The sequence below is a fragment of the Triplophysa rosa genome, linkage group LG21, assembly GCF_024868665.1.
Source record: "Triplophysa rosa linkage group LG21, Trosa_1v2, whole genome shotgun sequence".
Lineage (NCBI taxonomy): Eukaryota > Metazoa > Chordata > Actinopteri > Cypriniformes > Nemacheilidae > Triplophysa > Triplophysa rosa.
Genome location: NC_079910.1, coordinates 3802360 through 3819901, shown reverse-complemented (window position 1 = coordinate 3819901; position 17542 = coordinate 3802360). Strand labels below are relative to the sequence as shown.

Below are 17542 nucleotides of genomic sequence, written 5' to 3'. Positions count from 1 at the left end.
TACGTACAGATTTATATTCATTTTAATGTACTAAAGTCTCAAAAGATTGAAGTTGAGAAGGAATAAGGGAATGCATTCTCTTTCTAATGATTTTTGAGGTGGTGACTGAAAGCAGCGTTTGTTCTGGAAAACTTCTGGAAAACATGATTTGCAATAAACAAATGAAAAAGTCATTGAACTGTTGATATCAAATAACATATCAGAATGCAAAAATTATGCAAAATTACATTCTTGTCTGCAATTGTAAAAGCAGGCTATACAGAATTATAGCTTTAGATAAGATAAAAGCATATGCCAAATGAATAAATGTAATTGTTATTTCAAAACACAAATGATACATGTCAAATGACTAAATACACCCGCATTTTGTTTCAAGTGTCAAATTTCAATGATCTTTGCCGAGTTCTTTTATGCAAGATTTAAAAATAAATATACCTTTGCAAATCAGTCAAGTAGATGAATTCCTTTTTCCTAAAAAAAAAACTTTATTATTTTTGAAACAATAGTCAAACAGCAGTGCATATTTATCAGAGTCACGAAGGCAAACCCTTCTTCAACAGCGTTGACAAAAAACTGCCCAATTCTTCATCCTGAGGAGAACAGAAAAAGATGCACATTTCATCATCTAACCAAGAAGACTGTTCTGTTCATTAACACTTTTCAACAAAAAATATGTTTTTGGTAAATACTGTATTCATTAAAATGTGAAGATGAGATTCAATCTCAAACAGTTCATGAATATCAGCATGTGTGAAACCTACAGTACATGTTTGGCTGATTGGAAACATTCAGAAAGTTCCATGTGGGCAAAAAGTAAATGCCACTTCAGCAACTGTCTCCGACCACAACCACTGAGAATAAGACCTTTGTCTTGAGTACACACTCTTAGTAGAACAAAGAATTCCCATTTTCCCAAATATATGTTTTTAAATCTCATGTAAATACAGTATTGTGTGGTACCTAGCTAAGCCCACCCATTGACTTAGACAAGAAACAACAGTATCTGTAAACAGAACCATTAGTGTGTATTGTCATTGGTTCACCTGATAACTCCAGGAGAGCAGGATGACTTTGAGGTTTGGCTCCTCAGGCGATGAGGTCACTTTAATAACAATGGACTCCACGATAACGGTACTGTCAGGCAGGTGCTGGACGCCGTAATTTTTCAATGCGCTGTAACAAATGAAGAAAACAGACATGACCTCTAATACCCATAACTTCATGCCTCATACAGTATCTGCCCACATTTACTGACATTTATTTCTTCTTATACTACAAGGTGTGAATTGACTCACCCCTGTGCAATGTAAATGTATCTCTGTACTTTCCTCTTTTTATGTCACACAGTTTCTCTATACATGTTTTTTATTTTACACACACACACGCAGTTATTTTACACTTGACATAGATTATGTCAAGCTGATCTGAACGCAAACGTTTCATGCACGATGTAAATCACGTCAAATGCAGCTAATAATTATCCCAAAAATGAACAGTATAATATTTATTGAACGTCAATACAAGACAACTAACTAGTGACGACAACTGAAATAATTGTCAGTATTTTATACTGATGTTTAAAAACTGCAGTCCTTTAGAAACCTGATGGCCAAATAAGCTGTTAAAATGATCGTAACATTCACAATGAACTTCTATTCACTATACAGACAGATAGCGGTCAGACCTCTTGAGATATGTGTAAATGCGCCCGAGCGTGTCGCTGTCGCTGTGGGAGTCGTGCAGCTGGACGCGGCAGGTAAAGCGCAGTTGATGTTCACTGAGGCCGAGCTCTTTGAGAGCCTGTTCTGGTGAAACCAGCCGCAGACTCTACACACATGCACGCACACACACACGCACGCACACGCACGCGCACGCACACACACACACACACACACACACACACACACACACACACACCACAACAGCCAAATATAAATATAATATATGAAGTTATGCATCACATTTTTTTTAAGCATGTACTATATAGAGCCAAGGCAACTTACATTGTCTTTCATTATTAACGTGCCGTGCATGGTGCGAGGCCTTTTAGAATCCGGCAATGGACCTGCGAGAGACAGTTTCATTATTAATCTTTGGCGAATTACTTAAAAAAGACAGCTAAACAAGAATTACATTTGTAAATATGTTATATCTGTAATATTTCATGAAATTATGTCAGTTTTTGTTTTATGGATTTTTTATAATAATAATTATTATTATTATTATATTTTGGGGATTTTATGCCTTTATTCATATAAATATACTGTCACGATTATGAAATTTGGCTGACGATTAATTGTCCAATTAATCATTGCGATTATGACGATTAATTGTCTGTTTTAGGGCTTTGACATTTAATTCTCATATACATTTTTGGTTTGGCTTTGAAACAACCATATGTGACCCTGGATCACAAAACCAGTCTTAAGTAGCACGGGAACATTTTTAGTAAAAGCCAAAAATACATTGTATGGGTCAAAATTATCGATTTTTCTTTTATGCCAAAAATCATTAGGATATTAAGTATCCTAATGTCGCATGAGGATATTTTGTAAATTTCAAACCGTAAATATATAAAAACTTTATTTTTGGGAATGGATGGCCTGCTACAGTGCCTCTGATTAACAACTTCAAAAGCAATTTTCTCAATTATTTTATTTTCTGCACCCTCAGATTCCAGAGTTTTAAACGGTTGTATCTTCGCCAGATATTGTCCTATCCTAACAACCTATACATCAATAGAATGCTTAATTATTCAGATTTCAGATGATGTAAAAATCTCAATTTCAAAAAATTGACCCATAAGACTGGTTTTGTTGTCCAGGGTCACATATTGTTCTGAATATAAGACTGTTTGTTTTCTTGGAAATACATTGGAAAAAATGGGGTCATCATATATTGAAGGTGTAGGCTTTTACGTGTCAATAATACAACCGCCAAATACTTGTAAATTGATCAAATTGATCAGGGGTGAATTGAAGCCACCATTAATAGAAAAGCTTCTAGTCGTTTTTTTTCTCACTTGCAAGATTACAATAAAATTTGACTAATGTTAATTCAATTTTGGTAGGCTGGTTTTCACGCTGAGATTAACTTAAATAATATTAAATTGTACTGCAGGTTATTTTTATGGTATATGCTTTAAAGGTTTTTTAAAGTGATGGTGTTGTGGTACATTTTATCAGTATAAGCATACTTTAGTTAAAATATGTACATTAAAATATGCACTATTCAGGCACTACAGCTCCCCCTTGTGTCTTCTATAGAGATGTGCAATAATTGCGATGATCTGAAACCATCGCGATGAGACGATTCGTGACAGCCCTACAAGAGACGGGGTCTGGGGGGAACCCGGGTCCCCGTGAGCAAACAGCTCATATATTTGTGTCCAGAGTGCTGACCACTGAGCCACAGCTCCAACATGGATAGTTGATTTAAAAATGTCTAAAATTGTATAATAACAAAACAGTTGAGGTATTTACAGTAATATTTAACTGTATGACAGAGTAGTTACGGTGGGATCTCTGTTAGTAGGTCCCGGGTGTGTTTGTGTGTGTGTATGAGTGATCACCTCCAAGAGCCATTTCTCTCTTGAGCAGGTTGAGCGAGATGTCCACTGGGACGTTGGGGTTCGTCACGACGGTCGTCGTCTCTCCATTGGCTGGCATAAAGCAACTGATATCTGCATGGGTCAAAACAATTGACCAATTATGATATTAGTCAAGGTTTCATGCACCAAAAACAAAATAACCACCATTCTCATATAATTGCCATAGCAACAAAAAAGCATCCCAAACCGACCAACCAACACATGCATTTAAAGAAAATTGTTACTTACCGAATTCCTGTTCGATCTTGTCCTTGAGGAACTCCATTTTCTTGGCCTCTCCGTGCACCAGCAGCATGTTACGCGGTTCGGCCATGCGGATCAGCTGCATGATGCCTTTAGCGTCTGCGTGAGCGCTGAATGACATGTACTCCACCTGCAGCTTCACGTCCAGCTGAAAACAAACAAGCAGACGTGACGCATTATGGACAATGTGTATAAAGTCTTTACAAACGGCTCTCTAGTGCAATCTAGTGGCAAACAGATTTGGAGGATGGACTCATTACCGTTGATCTTCCCTCCATCTCCAGTTTCTTCTGCCCATTCAGGATTTTGTGTCCCACAGTTCCTTGCACACAATAACCCGGCATGATGACCTGAGAAATGCATACGAAATACAAAGACATACATTCAAGATTTTGTCTTTCAGTGCACCAATATAAGCAACGACATCTGAATGAGTTTTATAATGTAAATGTACTTTACCATGTTCTTTTCATTGCCAGCCCATTTCTTAAATATATGTAAGGATTGCCCAGCATGCAACATTCCAGGAGTGGCAAACACAACCTGACGGAGCAGATTCATAAAACGTATCAATTCATCATCTCGTCTCAAATAGCTGCTTGAAACTTATTTGAACAAGTTCTTCCATTCCAATTGGTGGAAGAATAATCCATATGACGTCAGCAATCTCACCATTGGCCCAGGGTTATCTGCGTAGGCCCGATCAAAAGCTTTGATGTGCTTGAACTCGAACATGTTTCGCTGTACAAAGGTCTTGCGAATCTTCTGATTGGTCCAGGTGATGAAAAGCTTGTAGTAGTGGTTGGCTTTCTCAGTCAGGCCCGTGGAGAAATATATGGGGGCTTTCAGATTCATTCTCTCCCTGTCGAATTGAAAGACCTGCTGTTTCACACCAGTTTATAGGTAGTATAGTTTATAACAAATGGAAACATTTTAGGCTTACCAGAACGTTTCCAACAGGATGCAGAGTTCTTGAGCTCTTCCCAGAGCAAACACGGGAATCAAGACCTAGAATGACAGATGACAAGCTGAAGAAACAGCACAAACGCACGTCGCTGGAGAGAAAGCGTGTACGTTGAGCATCTCTTACCTTCCCTCCTCTTTCCACCGTCTCATGAACTTTCTTTAAGAAATCTCTCTCCCTGCAGCGTTTCGAGTCTCTGATCGTGGTGGCATATGTGGACTCGGATATCAAAATATCCGGTCGACATTTATCGATCCAAGCAGCTCTGAAATAAAAGAGAATTTTCATGTAAAGAATGACATAAATCCTGAAAAATGTAAAAGACATTGTACTCACCCCAAATGACGGTCTGGTGTCATGTTGTAATCCCCCTGCATAAATCGATTTATCGTTACAAATTAAAACAAAACTGGAACATTATAGGAGGGAACAGACAGTAAGACACTCACTGTGTAGACGACAGATTCTAAGCCAACTTTGATTTGGACCATGGCCGCTCCCAGTACGTGACCGGCATAGTAAGCTTTGATCTCAAGCTCTTCATCCACCTGGATTGAGATCAAATACAAATACACTCATAAGCAACACACATTCACTGTCATTAAAAAAGACACAAATTATAAACCGGTAGGAATGTTCATAAAGGACACAAACGTTCACAATCATTTGCAGTTACAAAAGCTGACTTTTACCTGAACCGTTTGATGGAGGTTCAAAGGCACAACCTTCTTCATGCAGTCTTTGATCATCTGTGCGGTGAAAAAGTTTGTCTCCCCCTTTTTGTCCACCGTGATCTTTCTGAAGTCCTCCAGCAGAATGGGGCAGATGGCTTTGGTAGGGTGGGTCATGTAAATGGGCCCGTCGTAACCCACCATCTCACTCATGTAGGGCAGAGCACCGCAGTGATCCAGATGGAAATGACTGAAGGGCACACGAGGAGGAAACGGTCAACAGAGGAAGCAGAACAACTCGCACAACGGCTACAGAACACGTCAACTATATACAGACCTTATGATGACACAGTCTAAGAACTCGGTGAGGCGACCATTTTGGGTAATGTAACTGAAATCCGGAAAACGTCTCTGTTGGGAAAAATCAAACAGATTAGAAGTGTTAACAACAGCAGCTGACAGACTTAAACTGATAATCGGAGAAAGATAACAATACATGAAATGTTGTGTTGCTTTAATGAACAACCCACATCATCATTGTAGCCCATGTGCATCCCACAGTCAAGCATGATGTTTTTCCCTCCGATAGAGACCAGAATGCAGCTGCGCCCGACATCCTGACCAGCACCTGCAACACAACATTATATTTATACTATTATTGCATTTATTAGATTATGTAATGCTTGAACTTACATACACATACAGAATTCAAATAATAGTAATAATAATGTTTCTTAAAGGAGTAGTTCATTTTCAAAATAAATTTTCATGATAAAGTACTCACCCCCATGTCATCCAAGATGTTTATGTATTCGTTTCATTAGTCGAAAAGAAATGAAGGTTTTTCATGAAAACATTCCAGGATTTTTCTCCATATAGTGGACTTCAATGGGCACACGGTTGAAGGTCAAAATTACAGTTTCATTGCAGCTTCAAATGGCTTTAAACGATACCAGCGAAACGATCGGTCATTGTCTAAAAAATAAAATGTATATGCTCGCCTTGCTCTATTCTGCGATGCGCGTTCATGACTTCACGTAATACGTAATTACGTTGAAAAGGTCACGCTTGACGTAGGCGGAAGCACCGAGTAAGTGTTTACAAGTTGAACATGCAAATAATAAGTCAAACGCCATTTACAAAAAAAGGGAGTTAAAAGGTAAAACAACGATGTCGGACGATTTTGAACTTGGAGGAGAAGATGAGATGGAGTATTTCGCCCTGCCCTACCTTTTTGAACCGGAATACACAGAGGAAGAAATTAAGCAGATGGAGGAGACTGCTGCAGCGACACAAAGCTATCAAGCTTCGGGCAGACGAAGATCTAACAAGAGGTGGTGGTGCACATGTGGTAAATGCCAACCATTGCCGACAGAGGAAGAATCTCAATGCTGCCACGACTGGACCATTTCAATTCCACCATTACAATCAGTCAGTGAGTCAGCTGGTGAGCCTACGTCAAGCATGACCTTTTCAACGTAATTACGTATTACGTGAAGTCATGAACGGGCATCGCAGAACAGAGCAAGGCGAGCATTTGTGTTTATAAAGCATATACATTGTTTTTTTTTTTTTAGAAAATGACCGATTGTTTCGCTAGATAAGACCCTTATTCATCGTCTGGTATCGTTTAAAGCCCTTTGAAGCAGCACTGAAACTGTAATTTTGACCTTTAACTGTGTGGAGTCCATTGAAGTCCACTATATGGAGAAAAATCCTGGAATGTTTTCATCAAAAACCTTAATTTCTTTTCGACTAAAGAAAGAAATACATAAACATCTTGGATGACATGGGGATGAGTAAATTATCATGAACATTTATTTTGAAAGTGAACTACTCATTTAACAATTGTCGATTTCTACTTTATAATAAGATTTAACATACTTGTATATTACAACTTATATATATCACATTGTAATATTTATATATTGCAAACAAACATAACAAACGTTTGCACTATACAATACTATAATACTATATTATATGTTACATAATAACAACTAGTCAATAATGAACGTACAGTCAAAGACTGTTATATTATAAACATAAAAGGTACATAATGTACTGATCTGTTATGCAATTTTGTTATTGACTTATTCGTCAAAGTTATTAATTGCTATTTAGGAGTAAAAGCAAACATATTACCTAAAGGTGTGACTTTAATCTCAGGCATCTTCGAGGCTTAAAGAGATCAGATGTTTCGTAAATGATGCTGCTGCTGGTGCTCTGATAAATAATAAACTTCACGAGCACATAATCTGCTACCTTTACGTCTACTTGCACATTAGCGACAAAATAAACTAATAAGTTACACAAACAACCCAGGCATGTAGATCAAATACAGATTACAATCTAATATCAAATACAAGTAGATCAAATACAAATACAGCCGTGAATAACATGACTGAATAAAGAGCAAAAACGCATTCAAAAACAGATTAGCAAGAGAACTTCATGCCGCAGCCATGTTGCGGTCACTGTGTCTCAAAACGTAACATATCCCCTCACTAACAGCGATTTTAGGTAACTTCCATGACTAAAAATGTCTATGTAGGCAGCTCGCTACGCTTTGAAATACAACCGGTCAGACGCAAGAAACAAACGTCCAATCATAGATCTTAATGTATCACGTGACATTCGAAGTGCGATTTGATTGGCACAGTGCTGTTACGTTGCAGAAAGATCGCCGCAAATCCAGGAAGAAGAGATCAAGGGAAAGGCAGCGAAATTGTCCCAATGAAACACTAACACGATTTAACAAGATTAATTTTGAGAATTATAAAGAATATAAGGTATTTAAGCGAAAGCGAAAGGTTACAAAATCGATTTAGCTTCCGTCTGGTAGTTACATAAGAAACGTAAGAAATGGCAGATGCATTCAGTCTTCAGAAAGTATTAGAAACATTCAGATCATGTCTGAGTGAGGAAAAGGAGGTTTACATGAAATATTATCTAGCAGGATGGCAAGAGCTGGTCAGGTGGGTATATGCTGTCATTTAAATGCTTGTGTCACTAATGTAAAATTAAAGTAATGTAAAATACTTTTGAAATCACCCTTAAGATTACCAACTTTTGTCATGGAAATGTGTTGGTCAAAAATCTTGCAATCCTTGAAAAGGTAACCACTGGTTTATATGATCAAGTTTTTTCATCTAAATTCTTCCCTCCCCATCATGAATACTCCAAATAGCTTCATGAATACTCTGGGGAACGTGTTTTCCTTCATCTCCAAGGATGTGGTCAGCAAGATTCAGATCCTAGAGAACTTCCTTACGGGTGAAAGTGGATCCCACTATGTCACCATCCAGTCCATGGTGAAGTATGAACTGGAAAACGACCTGGTGGACATCACCAAAAGAGGCAACCACCCTGAATCAGGTTGCCGTACTCTTTTGAGACTACACAGGGCTCTACGCTGGCTGGAGCTTTTTCTCGACAGTCTACGAACCAGCAAAGAGGACAGCAAAACCTCTGTCATGTGCTCTGATGCCTATAATGAGTCTCTGGCTCAGCACCACCCCTGGCTGATCCGCAAAGCTGTAGGTGTGGCATTCTGTGCCCTTCCAGGGCGTGACACATTCTTTGAAGTGATGAATGCTGGTGATCAGGCGCATGTGGTTGCTCTGTTAGGAGAATCACTACCCCTTATCTCTGAAGTATACCAGATCACAGAAGACTTGTATGCCAAAAACAACCTCCTGGAGTTACCATAGAAGCATGACAAATGCAGTTACTCTATACTTGGGTAATCGATACATGTCCTTATGGCACATACTCACTTTACTACAAATATACACTTGTTTTGCTGTCTTTCTGTTTTAAAATGTTGATTTGATTTACTTAAGGGGATTTGATGGACCCACACAAAAGGCAGATGAATGCATCAGTTTTAAGGATTCTGAAAATTCTTTTAAAAAAGGTCCTGTCTTTGTGTACCAACTACAATTTTCTCTTGTTGGTCAAGTAGGCATTAAAATCATTGTAATTTAATATATTTATAAAAATCTAAAGAACAATTTTTTTTATTCAAAGGGGAAGAATGTATATGATGTGTGTTTAATTTACATTACTTAGGGCAGTATATATTTGAATTCCAAATATGTAATGAACAAGTTTTCTTTGTTACTTATTTTGCTGGTAATACCTTTATTTCTGTATTATTGTACTTGAATTCAGCTTTGCTGAAGCTGCAAAAGGGAAAACTGATATGTAAAGCTATAATGTATCACAGTAATAAAATATAATGTTCTGGGAAATCTGTGTTTTTATCACTAATGTCATATCATTTATCACATTTACATTAGATTGTATCTCACTTATCTCTTTTTAAATATATGTTCAGGAGATAAACATTTTAACCTGAGGGTCCAAAGACTACCATTACTGGATGATAAATTGCCTAATTGACAGGTGTCTGTTTCCTAAAATAATAATTAGAAATGAATTTATGACGATGCGTAAATATCAGTTGCTATATGATTATCTTTTTATATATTTTTTAAATGTTTCAGTATCTTTACATTTATATTACATGTTTTTATACAATTTTATATATTATATTTTTACGATATTTAAACGTAAAATCAGGTTTACAATATTAAAAAATATTCTAGAAATATATCCAAATATTATTGTGTATCAAAAGCAAAAGTTCTCGTTATCAAAAACGCTCATGCGCGCTTACGTGTTGGAGACGTTACCATGGAGACGACGCAACATTGCAGACGGTAGTGAAAATGCCTTCTGATTTCTGCAACGATTGAAACAAGGAAAATAAACTGAAAACAAGGTATGAGACATCTAAAATATGATTTCAATGCGACCATTTGATTATTTAATTAACTTAAAATCAAAACAACAATTTATAGATCGCGCGAAATTTTGTGGATTATAAAAGTTTGATTCGGTGCATAAACTAATAATGTCCTATCATCTATCTATCTATCTATCTATCTATCTATCTATCTATCTATCTATCTATCTATCTATCTATCTATCTATCTATCTATCTATCTATCTATCTATCTATCTATCTATCTATCTATCTATCTAATCTGTCTATCTGTCTATGTCTGATTATCTAGCTCTTAATCTATCAGAATTAAATGTCTTCTGTGGAAAAGATGCAGGTGATCAGGCCCAAGTCTTCTAAGGGACGCAGCAGACCTATGATGGCACACTCTCAGAGGGAAACACCTGTCCAGCCTCCCACACTTTCACCTCAACCTCCAACCAAGTCAAATGACAAGTTCAACCAATACCAACCTCAAGCCGTTCTGAGACGCAGAAGTCAACCGTATACAGAGGTACTGGGTGAAATCTTTGACAGACCCCCAGATGAGCCTGCTTCACTGAACAGATACAGGGTTCTCCCCTCCATAGAGAAGAAAACAACAGGAAACGTATCCGGTGGTGAGGAGCAGAAGGCCTTACAGCTGGATCATGGTGGCAACAGCCACAGAATATGTAGGCACCAGCGTGTTTCAGGTAACCCAACAAAGACCCAGGACAATGCAGGGATGAGGAACGTTTTAAATAGCCCAAACCGCTCAGTTGTGATGTCAAAGGGGTCTAAATCAGGGATCATGCCACAAGATGAACCAGACCTGCTGCTTGCTATCAGAAATCCATGTGGTCAAAGATTCAAGTGCCATTTCCATCCATCAGACAAGCTGCAGGTGGTGCTATCAAATGTAGAGGCTGAATTTGGGGAGAAGTATGAGAATTGCATAATTGAGACTATGGATGTCCCACGTAGGACCTTTAGAAACCTGACATTGACCTTAGCTCAGTGTGGCGTCCTAAACAAATCAGTTTTATGCATTTCCCAAGATGACAGCAATATGGATTTAACTTGAAATGGATACCTAAAGGGACAAAACAATCTTTCATATCTTTCTTTTCATGTCATTCCAAACCTGTTTAACTTTCTACAGCAAAACACAAAAGATGATTTGAAGACCGTTGGTAAGAAAATAACATGGCCAATAACATTGACTTCCATGTATGGACACAAAACCACTAAGACATTTCTTAAAATATCTTTTGTGTCCCACAGAAGAGTCATATACATGTTTTAAACAACATGAGGGTGAATAAATGATGACAGAATTTTTATTTTTGGGTGACCTAGCCCATTAATAGAGGAGTTTGATGGACACTCAGATTCATGGCCAGTTTGAATTAGTCTGACTAGCATTTCAACCCAAGATTCACATTTAGCAAATTCGCTAATTGAGCAACTCTTCTGATGTTCTGGGGCTGATGTTCTTACTGTCCATCTCATCAGTCTCGTCATTGTTGTTAGAGATTACCTTATGAAATAATAAACTTTCTTTTTACACCATATTTTTTATCATTTCTTTTCAAACCAAATGTACCAGGTCACTGTGAATTGTAATTGTATAAACTGCAAATTATTGTCATAGCATTACAAAATATAATTTCAGCTTCACACATGCATATTTGCAACCCGACAAATGATAATTTAGGTCACAGCAGTTACAGCACAACCATTCAAAAAGACCTCGTTTAAATTTAAAAATCAGATTATGAAAGGTGTTGTATTTTATGCATAGTAAAAACGATGAAACGCCACACATAAATTGGCCAACTGGCAGTTGTTTTAATTATAAGAATAGTTAGGACAATACAATTAAAAGCATAAATGCAGCTAATGTGCAAGAAACGAAGTGAAATACTGCAAATAAATGCTTTAAAGAAATATGCAAGCCTCAACTTCTCAAGCAATAAACTTGACTTAAATTCACATTCTCTAATGTAAACAGCTTGGTCAACCAAAAGTGCATTGCTATAACCAGCAAAATGTAAACAGCACAACAAAAAAAACTTTGTTTTAGTGAATAGCAGTGCAGCCATTTCTAACAATACAGCTGCATTAGTTTCATTGTTTTTAAAGATGCTCCATTCCTGCAACACAACAGAACATACTAGCCAAAGTTCAAAGAGGTTCACAGGTCAACTAAAACTTGTTCTTTAACCTCAAAACAATGCAAGAGAGAAACCTTGTTCAAAACTACTCTAAAGCTCTAAAGTACAACCGCGTTGTTTTATTAATATGTTAGGGTAATATTCTATTGTATTTTTCACAATAAATATTACTAGAAAACGTATTTAATTCTTAAAGTGCACTTGAGGAATGGTAGTGGTTAAAGCCATTAGTGACATTTTGCCAATTATAATATGGTGTCGATTTGCAGATACAGTGAAATCTATTCAAGTATTAATTTAGCCTCAAACTCAAGTGGCTAACAAACAAAGAGCTCAATGAAGTTGTCTCCAAGAAAAACAAAATAATATATGTAGGAATTAGTACCGCAAAGGTTTTTCACTTCTAACCAAGAGATTGACAAACGCAAACATTTTAAACAGGGTTTTAAACCCTTAGAAACTATAAGTTCAGAATCAAAATTATTTGGCATAAAGCTTTGTGAGGTATAATGTAAAACTAAATGTAGATCTGAAATTTATGTAAACATCAGAAATCTTGTTGAATGAACAGCCGAACTGATTCTGATGTCGTCACATGATGTGTTTTTCTTCAGCTGGCGATTTTTTCAATTTCATCGAGATCATCCGTGTCCAGCCTCAGTATTTTCTTATCTGTTGAAATTAAATCAATTAAATGATCAATTTGAGCAAATGAAAAACAGACACTAATGCTTTAATAATATCATTGACCCTCGCAACAGAGGACAATTTGATGAATTACTCTTTATTTTCCATACAATGACAACATTCTGCTGTTATCACACTTCAAATTTCATTCAAGGTTTCAATCAATAAAAACTATTCTTTTCATTTCAACATTCTTTCATTCAACACTGTCACGACAGTCCCCATTCATTCTAGTTTTATGCTAGAAAGTCTAACAAATCTGAGGGTGGGTAAACAATGACATTTAATTTATATGTCTCATGAACTTTCGCTTCAAGAATAAAAAATAATGGAGAGACTTACTAAAATGCTTCTCAATTTTCCTGAGGATCTCCATGCTCTTCTGGCCGTCCACCATGTTGATGGCAAGTCCTCTCTTGCCAAATCGTCCTGTTCTACCGATCCTGTGGAGGTACGTCTCGTTGTCTGGATAGCCGTCCTTGTCCACAGGCGGGTCAAAGTTGATCACCACGGACACTTGTTCGACATCAATACCTGCTTGTGGCCAATAAGGTTATTGAAATGTTGCAAATTGAGTTTACAAATGAGCTCTGAAACAAACAAATGCTTCACCTTTAGGTAACTATAAAAATATATATATATTTTAGCTTCTCATTTTATTAGCTGTAAATACAAAACGAGAGTGCACTCACCTCTTGCACAAACGTTAGTAGTGATGAGAACCTTCTCCTTTCCAACTTTGAACCGTTGGATAACTGCGGCTCTTTGTTCGACTGTCAGTTCTCCACTGAGGAGCCCCACCTGGTGGCCCTCCTCTGACATCTGCCCTGCGAGCCAGTTCGCCGTTTTCCGAGTCTGACAAAAGACGACAATCAGGCGAAAATAACAAATGCAAAAATCAACCATAAACCTTATTTTTAGACATTATTTAGAAAGACTCACACGACAGAAGATCATTGCTTGAGCAATAGTAATGGCTCCATAAACATTACAGAGCGAATCGAATTTGTCTTCTTCGCTTTTGCAAAGCACGTAGTACTGCTTGATATTGTCCAGAGTCTCCTCTTCTCGTCTCAGCTTGATGATGTTGGGGTCTGGAATGACCCGCTTGGCAAAATTCCACACCGAGTCCTCAAAAGTAGCAGAGAAAAGTAACATCTGACAGCCTTTGGACAGCATTCTATGATAGGATGAAAAACACAAGACCATCTACGTATTAGATATAATGTGATCTGTTTGTGCGTATGAAATATTTTTTTCCGAACATTGGAGCGAGCTCACCTCTGAATGCGGATGCTTTGGTCCTGATGTCCCTGTGTGGCGATCATGACATCAGCCTCGTCCAGAACAAACACTTTGATCTTTTTTGGGTCGATGAGCTTTAGTTTAGTGCACCAGTCTAGAACCGTTCCAGGTGTCCCGATGACAATCTGCTCCTTGATTTTACAGCTGCGGTCCACTGGGTGACGACAAAGCAGCCATGACACACGTTTACATTTACAGCTACACATGATTCTTAGATTGTAAGGCTGAAATACAGCCACTCACTTCTATGTCCTCTCACAGCATATGCCAGTTTGACATCTGAGTAAAACTTTCCCATCTGCTCGATGACTTTGCCTGTTTGCAGAGCGAGTTCGTATGTGGGAGCAATACAAAGACACTGAAAGAAAATAATTAACATGAACAACAATAAAGGAAAAAACATAAGTTACGCAATGTTATGAATTCAAATCTTTCCGTTCTAAATTGAAGTCATACTTGATTTGCTAAGAGAAAGGAACGTTCTTAGTTTTCACACTCACCTGAACCCATTTAAAGGCTGAGTCCACTTGGCTGAGCATGGCCAGCACAAAGGCGGCTGTTTTACCAGTGCCAGACTGAGACTGAGCGATCAGATTCTGAGGTCTGAAACACATACAGTTTTGTGTGAAGCACAGATATATACGCACTAGTATTTTATTCCGACTTACTTCATACTGTATTCAAGAGTGTTTATTAAAAAAGTGGACTCACGGTTCTGCAAGCATCATGGGAAGCGCATTCTCCTGGATTTTTGAAGGTCTATTGAAGCCGATTTCATACACGCCTTTGAGTAGTTGAGGTTTCCTGATTTAAGGTAAGAAAAGCAAGCGAGAGCTTTAGTAAAGATTTTTTTACAGGATATCGTTTTACACACTTAATGTTATGTTAAAGGGATAGTTCACCAGAAAATTCTGTCATCATTTACTCACCCTCAGGTTGTTCCAAACCTGTATAAATGGCTTTGTTCTGTTGAACACAAAGGAAGATATTTGGAATAATGTCAGTAACCAAACAGATGTCATCCCCTATTTACTGCCATAGTAGGTCAAATAAATACTATGGTAGTCAATGGGGGATGACATCTGTTTGGTTACTGACATTAATCCAAATATCTTCCTTCATGTTCAGCAGAACAAAGACATTTATACTGGTTTGAAACAAGGGTGAGTAAATAATGACATCATTTAAATTTTGGGGTGAACTATCCGGTTAATGCTCAAAGGTGAATTGAAGTACTCACAGTCTGAGCTCCTCAAAGGTCTTGACTGAATACAGTGGGGAATTGGGGTCTCTCTGAAGAACCTCCACTTGGTTTGTGTTGTTGACCAAATTGCTTCGAATCAGCTTATTGAGGAGTGACTGCACAGCTTTGTCCTCTAATAACAGCAGATGAATCCAATAATAAATAGCTAAACTATTAAACATACCAAACTACTACCATGTTAAAGCAAACAAGGAATTCCATATATTACTGAAAATTAACCTTTTTCCTCTTCATCTGATTTGTCACAATCGTCTGAACGTTTTGGTCCTCCTAGAGAAGGCCAACGACGAAAATGTAACGTATGACTTTAAATCATTTTAAAACGTATCAATTTAATATTACTATCTTTTGTAACAAAACAACAAATTGGATTGTTATAGAAAACAGAATAAAAAAGTATATTTAAAAGTGAATTAGAAATGCGACTAACGTTACCATTAAACCGTGATTTTGGTGCATCACCTGCCTCCATCAACCGAAACTTTCCGATCTGCTTTCAAAGTACAAAATTCAGTCAACACACAACATGCCATATTATACATTCAAAAATTAGTATGACAAAAACGGTCTCTCTGTATTGTGCATAGACTGTAAATACACCAGGACTAAAGGTGTCTAGATTTGGATATGCATTACGCCGACTGACTCGCCGCATCAATTAGCATGCTAACTCATAAAGTAAAAAAATAAGCGCGCATTTTTTTACTCACAGACTTGGATGCCTCTTGTTCGTCGACAGCTAGTGCCCATGAGTCAGTTGCCATGGCTGCAGTCATGGTAATATGGATTATTAAGAGTTTTGTCAACTCTCCGAAAGAGATGTACACTAATTTTACTCAGCTCCGCTCCACGGGGACGCGCAAACTAACGGCACGCACATAGGTGACCGAGCGGAAGTCAGGACTTGACATTTTTTAGTTCCCGGGGTTTCCATGGTTGTAAATTTTAGTCAAAAATGCCTTTTTAACTTACAAAAAAATTCACATTAAAAATGCCATTTGCCAAATCAGTTATTTAGCTAGACTGAGATATCTGAGATAGTATTAAATTAACGTTCATAAAATCATAAAATTATTACATTAATCTTAAGGCTGTTCTTTTAAAGTATTATATCAGATTTCAGTCGTTTCAAATATATTTATTAATAATGTTATATTTGAAACAATGCACAATTATATTATTTATGCATACATTCGTGTATAATTATTTATTTAATTCCAGATCCTATGTAAATACATTTATGCCACCTTTGAGCAGAATGCGCAGACCTTTGGACATCAAACTACCGCGAGAGCTTTCCGAAAGCATACGAAGCTTTCTGTTATCGCATCGCTCTCGCGGTATTTTGATATCATACGCTGACCTGTCTGCGCATACAGTATCCACGTGAAGTCGTCATACACAGTTTACAGGCATATCCACGTGAAGTCGCTATATGCGCCTTGAGGTTGGATTGTCGCCATAAAATAACGAAGAACACGAACTTAAGCGATTAAAGTGAATATGCTGTATAAGAAGATAGTATCAATGTTTCTTCTAATGTGCACACTTTTGAACTAACAGCCCCAAATGGACGTTGTTTTGGGAAGCCTTTTGACGAGTTTATGTGGAAAAAATTGCCTCAAGTTATGGCAAACCGAATTAGCTTTTAATCATTCTCAGGATATGAATTTTTGATATCAACAATTCAAATTTTACTAATAACAATTGCTATTTTTGATATCAGTAATTACATTTTCACTAGTAAAAATATGTATTCTTGATATCAAAAATTGAATTTCAACAAGTAAAAAACGTAATTCTTGATATCTGTAATTGCATTTTTAGTGGTTAAATATCACAACAGA

General features: G+C 37.3%; 4 protein-coding genes across 6 annotated transcripts; 2 read left to right on the top strand and 2 right to left on the bottom strand.

Moving 5' to 3' along the window:
* Positions 1-45: 45 nt before the first annotated feature.
* Positions 46-7983, bottom strand: ints11 (integrator complex subunit 11). Of its 2 annotated transcripts, XR_008961662.1 has the most exons (18): positions 7634-7983; positions 6019-6116; positions 5826-5899; positions 5510-5738; positions 5267-5365; positions 5154-5188; positions 4944-5082; positions 4797-4861; positions 4526-4715; positions 4313-4396; positions 4114-4203; positions 3839-4001; positions 3572-3682; positions 2004-2065; positions 1685-1827; positions 1044-1173; positions 436-590; positions 46-134 (listed from the first exon to the last, which is right to left on the bottom strand). XR_008961662.1 is itself a non-coding variant. In XM_057320119.1 (17 exons), exons 1-17 carry the CDS (start codon positions 7659-7661, stop codon positions 534-536), a joined length of 1797 nt encoding a protein of 598 aa, XP_057176102.1. In that variant the 5' UTR covers positions 7662-7983; the 3' UTR covers positions 432-533. The 2 variants fall into 2 exon arrangements, 1 of the variants encoding a protein (XP_057176102.1); XM_057320119.1 differs by lacking the exon at positions 46-134 and having other exon boundaries at positions 432-590.
* Positions 7984-8171: 188 nt separating this feature from the next.
* cptp (ceramide-1-phosphate transfer protein) lies at positions 8172-9736 on the top strand. The gene is made up of 2 exons (XM_057319532.1): positions 8172-8466; positions 8679-9736. The coding sequence occupies exons 1-2, from the start codon at positions 8354-8356 to the stop codon at positions 9199-9201; spliced, it is 636 nt and encodes a 211-aa protein (XP_057175515.1). The 5' UTR covers positions 8172-8353; the 3' UTR covers positions 9202-9736.
* A 472-nt stretch (positions 9737-10208) lies between these two features.
* Positions 10209-11400, top strand: ubxn10 (UBX domain protein 10). The gene is made up of 2 exons (XM_057320124.1): positions 10209-10277; positions 10612-11400. Exon 2 carries the CDS (start codon positions 10612-10614, stop codon positions 11344-11346), a length of 735 nt encoding a protein of 244 aa, XP_057176107.1. The 5' UTR covers positions 10209-10277; the 3' UTR covers positions 11347-11400.
* Positions 11401-12939: 1539 nt separating this feature from the next.
* On the bottom strand, positions 12940-16522 carry ddx19a (DEAD-box helicase 19a). Of its 2 annotated transcripts, none has more exons than XM_057319534.1 (12): positions 16406-16522; positions 16122-16188; positions 15915-15929; positions 15672-15807; positions 15143-15235; positions 14932-15034; positions 14675-14789; positions 14408-14585; positions 14069-14306; positions 13819-13981; positions 13469-13660; positions 12940-13111 (listed from the first exon to the last, which is right to left on the bottom strand). In XM_057319534.1, the coding sequence occupies exons 1-12, from the start codon at positions 16469-16471 to the stop codon at positions 13050-13052; spliced, it is 1428 nt and encodes a 475-aa protein (XP_057175517.1). In that variant the 5' UTR covers positions 16472-16522; the 3' UTR covers positions 12940-13049. The 2 variants fall into 2 exon arrangements, with proteins under 2 accessions (XP_057175517.1, XP_057175516.1); XM_057319533.1 differs by having other exon boundaries at positions 15915-15965; positions 16131-16185.
* Between the last annotated feature and the right edge of the window lie 1020 nt (positions 16523-17542).